General features: G+C 46.8%; 1 protein-coding gene across 1 annotated transcript; it reads right to left on the bottom strand.

Moving 5' to 3' along the window:
• Positions 1–1175: 1175 nt before the first annotated feature.
• Positions 1176–4702, bottom strand: LOC123096048 (protein phosphatase inhibitor 2). The gene is made up of 5 exons (XM_044517633.1): positions 4498–4702; positions 3128–3215; positions 2309–2424; positions 2045–2212; positions 1176–1677 (listed from the first exon to the last, which is right to left on the bottom strand). Exons 2-5 carry the CDS (start codon positions 3130–3132, stop codon positions 1463–1465), a joined length of 504 nt encoding a protein of 167 aa, XP_044373568.1. The 5' UTR covers positions 3133–3215; positions 4498–4702; the 3' UTR covers positions 1176–1462.
• Between the last annotated feature and the right edge of the window lie 1936 nt (positions 4703–6638).

The raw sequence follows: 6638 nt of genomic DNA, 5'->3' as shown, positions 1-6638 counted from the left end.
GTATCGCACGGGCATCCGGCGTGCCCGCTGCTCTCTGCCAGATGCGGGCAGACGTGGTTGCCATGGATCTCGGTTATCGTCCAGATCTGACGTCGGCTTCGTGGCGCGGTTGGGGGCCTGACGACGCCGGGTAGGCATCATGGTGGTGCCGATGGTGGCCGGCCAGGCGGTGGCATGCTGGTTCGGGGCGGCGTGGGGGCCCGTTGCCATGAATAAAGGTGGCGGTCCTCGTGCTTTGCTTGCATCACGACAACGTTCGGCATGATCGGCCCTCCTTGATCTGGTCATCGACGGGTTCTGGAACTGCTGAAGGTGATCTTCCCTAGGAGATCTGGATCAGACAATATCCGGTCGTGCGCGTCCAGATCAACCTACAAGGTTCTGAGGGCGTAGCGCGAAGATCTCGAGTTTGTTGATACCATGGGACATGTCGGCCTCTCGATTCCATGGAATAGACGGCGATGGAGAAAGTCATGGTGGCCGAGATCGGAGGATCAATTAGTCGGACGGGGCCTTGGTGGCGATGGAGTCAGCCAGGTGTTTGATAACTCTCAGAAGTAGCACTGATAAGTGGGGGTGGCAGCATTGCAAGATTTCATTTTTGGTGGTGCTCTTTGGGTGCCGAGTCGTGACTTTCAGGATGAAAACCTAAGGTCTGACCCCCATTGGTTGTGCCTGACAATTACCTTGCTGAAGGAATTGTTTTGAGAGTTCGGACTTCCTTGAGAGTGAAAACCTTAGATCTTGGATCGGGCAACAACGGTTCCCTTCTTAAAGGCTTTGCTTTTGGAGACCTCTTATGTTTTGAGTGTTGTATTTAGTGATGGTTGGTGTGCTAGAGGAGTTGATCGCTGTGACAGGACCTTTGTTTTTTTTTTCTTCTTTGGCTGTGTGCATCCTGGATGTCTTGTGACATCTTGCAAGTGCAGAGGCTAGGTGTAATTGGTATCTTCGCGATATTAATATATTTCCTTAAAAAAAAACCAAGCTGTTCAAGCAGGCCACAGTTTCCTGCTTTACAATCTCATATTCTCATAAGCCGTTTCCAGCGGCCAGGCAAACCAATGAACTACTGAACTGAACAATGAAAGTAGTGAATACCTTAAATGTGCAATAATTGTATGTCCATCACAGATCCACAATCATCAGCACTATAATAGCAGTAAAGCATGATCTCACGAAGAAAAGGGTTGTCCATATAACTCAGTTCCAGAATTATAAAAAGCAGCCCAGGCAAATTCTAGCCCCCTGACTGAACGTGAAGTAACTAGAATTCTCCACCACTTTAGGCACCACAAGATCTCAAAATATGAAAAGAGGAACAGGTTCTTTGCGTACAGAAAATCATCCGATCTGGTATGAAAACAAGGATCCAGCAATACACATAGAGCAGGCGCAAACTGCATGCTCCCGCTTAGTTGAACTTCCCTAGGCTTAGCGACCACAGAAATCACTTTGCGGCTCATACTTGAGGTGATGCTGACGATTCACTCTTGTCGCCTGTTGCCTTCTCTCCTGCGGGTTTGTCTTCGACGTCGTTTGCAGCTCGCTCGTTCGCACGGGCCTCGTCTTCAACCAGGGATCCAGTGCGCATCAGTTCCTTGACCTTGCGGAATTCATCGTAGTGATTGCGGCGATGCTCTTTGAAACTCACTGATGATCTGTCAGCTTCTGAGTCTGCATGAACACCAAACATATCACTGCCTGTTCCAATAACGTCCTGGACTCAGATGGTAAGCTTATTATTGCCCATTACGTTGATGATTAAGTATACACTTGTGCATGACATCAAATACAAATATAAATCATGATATAAGATACCAGCTTAGAAGGAGTTACAAAAGGTTTATCTTAGCTAGCTAATTTAGAAGAGCTATATGAGTAGTCATATAGTTGGATCACTTATGGACCTCATTACAGAAAGCTGATACCATAAATCAAGTCGCATAACTCAGCTAGTCAAATATATTGAACATCAGTAATTACTGATTTACTCTAGCAACTCTAGAAACATAAAATGGTAACTGAGAAAGAAGCTACCAACCACCATCCTGTTCCATGGCATCTGCATCATCATCTGAGGATGCCCACTCATCATCCTTTGAATCATTTTTACTTGAAGAGGCCACACCATTTAAAGCAGTCAATATAGCTTCAGCACTAACAGTCTCATCTAGACACTTGTCGAAAGGGCGTGTTGGTGATAGTGACCCTAGAGAGCAAGCAATGAAAGCAATTATTCAGCGTTGCACATTATGAGCACAAATAGTGGTCAGATATGATGAAATACAAGTAACAAGGCATATACCATCTTCATCCATCATAGGGTGATACGGTGTCTTGGGCTCGGTTATCTTCTGCCTCACTGGCTTGTTTGATTCAATCTCATACAGATTGTCCTCATTCCACTTCACGCGATGGGAGCTGAAGAGAAAAAGGTCAAAATAATGGAAGCAAAATCAAGCAAGTTGAGGTCTAGCTCACACTTATGCAACCAGTTCAGTTGTTTTCATTAGCTCTGGATCATAGCGCAGCATTTGCGCCAAAAAACATGGTTTCGTGTACATGTAAAACCATATAAAAATACAAATGGTACTACAAAATCATACCCATTTTTTCCAATACCACATCCATGTAGAAATCAATAGCTAGGCCTTATTGTGTTTAAGCAGGCAACATCAATGCTATTTTCTATGCCTTCATAGTACCATAAAATGCAAAAGCCAAATAGAGAATCTTATCTCGAATATAAGCCCTTTGACATATTAGCTCTATCAGTCCTTCCAGTTTCTCAAACAGAGAATACTATTTTGCATAAAACCTGGATTAAGTTCAAGACTTTCTACACACTTGCATTTACCATGTCATGTTGCAATGTAAAAATCAATTGTATTCCTCAGGACACCAAACAAATATGCTGAACCCTTGTTCACAAGTTGGTAAAAAAAAGAGAAATGCTTATGCTCCATCATTATGCTAGCCCAGAGATAAGATTTGAAACAACCCAAGCCAAGTAATGGAGTACTAACTAAGACTCCGAAAAACGTGCATACAAAATAAGTCAGTATGCATCATATCTTTCAAACAGTTTCTTATTGATCTCAAAGGAGGAATTAAGACTACTAACCTCATGCTTTAAGTTTCTGATGAGTGAAGATCAAGAAATGTCTAGACAGCAATTCGAAGCCAGATAACACCACCTATTCTAGGTTTTCCTGCAGAAAAAAACTGTCAAGGGTAAATCGAACAAAGATGCACATATTTTGGGAAGCGGAAGGTGGGCGTGTGCCACTGTGACTACCGAATCCGACATGCACAGACCATCTAATAGTTCACCTGACACATGGGGGGTGGGACAAGCTAATGACCAGACGGCAATTATCAGCAACAATCTATGGCTTTTGTAGTCAATCAAATGTGCAGTTCTCTGACAATTTTGACAGAATGTGCATACCAACAATCTTTCAAAAAATACTTCTTAATAGTACACAAATTGATATATGGAATAGTTGAACACGATAATAAGCAAAATTTGCTACGTGACATTGTAAAATGGGGGCAATTGTGCATCACACCAAAATGGTGGCCCTTTGATACATAACAGTCGAATTGCTATACTACTATTGTAACAACCAGCAAGTGGGCTGCACGAACTGTCTACTTAATTTGCCTTCCATCCTCCTAGCATTACTGCTCAAGAACAAGCACGTACTCCCTCGGCACTGCACCGGCACACACTGCTGCACAATTTCTCTTCGCTGGACTGGCTGCCTTGCTTTCTACAAGGGTGCCCCACAAAGGCCAAACATGCCATCACCAGCCATGATGGTGTGTTCAACAAAGACGGTCTTAGTAGAGTTAGTTCACTGATGGGCATGCTTCAACCTGGCACAACGCGTCCATGAAGGGAGTGTGCCACTGTGTAGTGGCACCGGAGACCATCGCCACAAGGCCGTGGGGTGTGAAAGGCTGAATCTGAGGATTCGACTTACGGTGGTGAACAATCAACCGGGGCTACACGAAATGTTTATTCCCTCTGAAAAAAAGATGGAATGACTGTATTACGATCGCTTCAGTGTGCTGTGGCAGATGGCCGGTCACCATTTCAGAGCCAAACCCCATGATTTTGTACCCATAATTAAAACTAAGAAAAGAGAGATCATCATCGAAGTATTATGCGGGCGCGACAGGGCGGATCTCGATGAGGTCTAGAATGGGAACGGCGGTCCCGGGGAGGCGGGATGGGTTGGTGGGCGGCTGAGGGGTGGGGGACGGGGCGTCGGCGATGACGCGGAGCTAGGGCCCGGCGGCAGCTTTGAGGCGCGGCGGAATCGGGTCGGGTCGGATTGGTAGGGTAGGACCGTAGGAGGTCAGGCGGAGAAGAGGAGGGCGCCGCACGGGATGGTGGCGGTGGAGAGGAAAAGTCGCTGCTACGGGGATCGGCCGCGCGTCGTAACGAAAGGGAGATGGATTTTGACCGGGATCAGGGGGGATTACCTTAGCTGCTCTCGGCAGTGGTTCCCGCGGAGGAACGAGCTCGGCGTCGAGGTGGACGACGAGGGAGCAGCGGCGGAGGAGCGAATCGGGGTCGGGGTCGGGGTCGGGGTCGAGGTGGGCAAGGGGCGGAGGAGCACGCGCCGGAGGTGTGGTGTTTCCGTGGCTTATTTCTTTTCTCACGCTCTTCCCCTCTGCCCCCGGCACTTCCACATAATTACGAGAAAATCCTACCCTTACCGTGAACTGAGCTGCCACCGTAGTGGCTCACAGCATCTACGACCACACATATCAAAAAGAGAAAAATGCAGTTTTAGGTCCTAAAACTATTGAAGGTGTGCCAGCATAGTCATATAACTTTAAAACTGTTTGGGTCCCAGAACTATGTAAGTTTGTTCATCACAGGTCTTAAGCTTGCATGGGCAGCATTGACCCGCCGCCGTGTCGCTTGGAGATGCCTGAATTGTTGCCACGTTCACCCAATATACCCACCAGGTTAACTTCTACACCGGCCCGCAACAGTGACTATTTCCCACCTGTGGTCATGCTCGTGCCCAAACAACAACATGCACGACCAGCTCTACGGCAAGGGTATCGGGGCAAGGACAATGTCATGAGAGAGGGGGGTGGCGTCCTCCATCCCGATTGGCTCGGTGTCTCTCCTCCATGCCGACTGGCTCGGGGTCTCCCTGGCGGCCGCACCAAAACCTCTTAGCGAGGTTGCCTTGTAGCTCATGGGCACGTAGGTGAAGGGCGTGCAGGTTGCAACACACACTGCGACGTTGAAGCGTATGGACCACTTTTGGGGAAGTAAACACATATAAAGTGCTATTTTGAAACAATGCGCCATAGATGCTGCCATGCAAGCTTAGGACCTGAGATGAACAAACTTGCATAGTTTTGGGACCCAAAACTGCAGTTTCGAAGTAATAGGACTAAACTGGCACACCTCCAATAGTTTTGGGACCAAAAACTACAGTTTCGAAGTTATAGGATTAAACTGACACACCTCCAATAGTTCTAGGACCCAGAGCTGCAGTTTCCAAGTTATAGGACTAAGCTGACACATCACCAATAGTTTTAGGACTTATGATTCATTTTACTCTCAAAAATGAGCCTGCAAACATCTTTCCCTCGACCCAAAATAAGTGTCTTAAACTTAGTGCAACTTTGTATTAGAGCTAGTACAAAGTTAAGACAGTTATTTTGGAACGGAGGGAGTAGTATCCCCTCCATAACCGAGAAATATTTCCTTAGTCCTCCTTGGTTGTGCATGAAGCGGAAGTTCATTATGATGCCAGTGCTCATCCAAGGCCCTAAGCAACCCGGCAACGACATTGATGTGTACCTAAGGCCATTAGTTGAAGAACTCTTACAGCTGTGGAATGGAACAGGTGTACGTGCGTGGGATGAGCACATGGGGGAAGAATTTGACCTAAAGGCCTTGCTGTTCGTGACCATCAATGATTGGCCTGCTCTCAGTAACTTTTCAGGACAGACAAACAAGGGATACCGCGCATGCACGCACTGTTTGGATGATACCGATAGTATATATTTGGACAATTGTAAGAAGAATGTGTACCTAGGACATCGTCGATTTCTTCCGAGCAGGCATCCCGTAAGAAAGAAAGGCAAGCATTTCAAAGGTGAGGCGGATCACCGGACGAAGCCTCGCCACCATACTGGTGCTGATGTACATGATATGGTCAAGGATTTGAAGGTAGTCTTTGGAAAGGGTCCTGGCGGACAACCTGTTCCGAATGACGCTGACGGACGCGCACCCATGTGGAAGAAGAAATCTATATTTTGGGACCTGCCCTATTGGAAAGACCTAGAGGTCCGCTCTGCAATCGACGTGATGCACGTGACGAAGAATCTTTGCGTGACCCTGCTTGGCTTCTTGGGCGTGTATGGGAAGACAAAAGATACACCTAAGGCACAGGAGGACCAGCAACGTATGCATGGAAAAGACGGCATACATCAGGGTCATGCCAACTACGCTCTTACCAAAGAAGAGAAGGAAATCTTCTTTGAATGCCTGCTCAGTATTAAGGTACCGTCTGGCTTCTCGTCGAATATAAAGGGAATAATAAACATGGCAGAGAAAAAGTTCCAGAACCTAAAGTCTCATGACTGCCACGTGA

Source organism: Triticum aestivum, chromosome 4D (assembly GCF_018294505.1).
Source record: "Triticum aestivum cultivar Chinese Spring chromosome 4D, IWGSC CS RefSeq v2.1, whole genome shotgun sequence".
Lineage (NCBI taxonomy): Eukaryota > Viridiplantae > Streptophyta > Magnoliopsida > Poales > Poaceae > Triticum > Triticum aestivum.
The sequence above is the reverse complement of the archived record's forward strand: the minus strand, read 5'-3'. Positions and strand labels throughout refer to the sequence as shown.

Bases quoted from the DNA above. Each gene is read 5' to 3' on its own strand.
- LOC123096048 (XM_044517633.1), bottom strand. The intron at 2,213-2,308 runs GTATATGCCTTG...CTTGCTCTCTAG, and splicing joins CCCTATGATGGATGAAGATG to GGTCACTATCACCAACACGC. The intron at 1,678-2,044 runs GTTGGTAGCTTC...GTGTTCATGCAG, and splicing joins TGCCATGGAACAGGATGGTG to ACTCAGAAGCTGACAGATCA.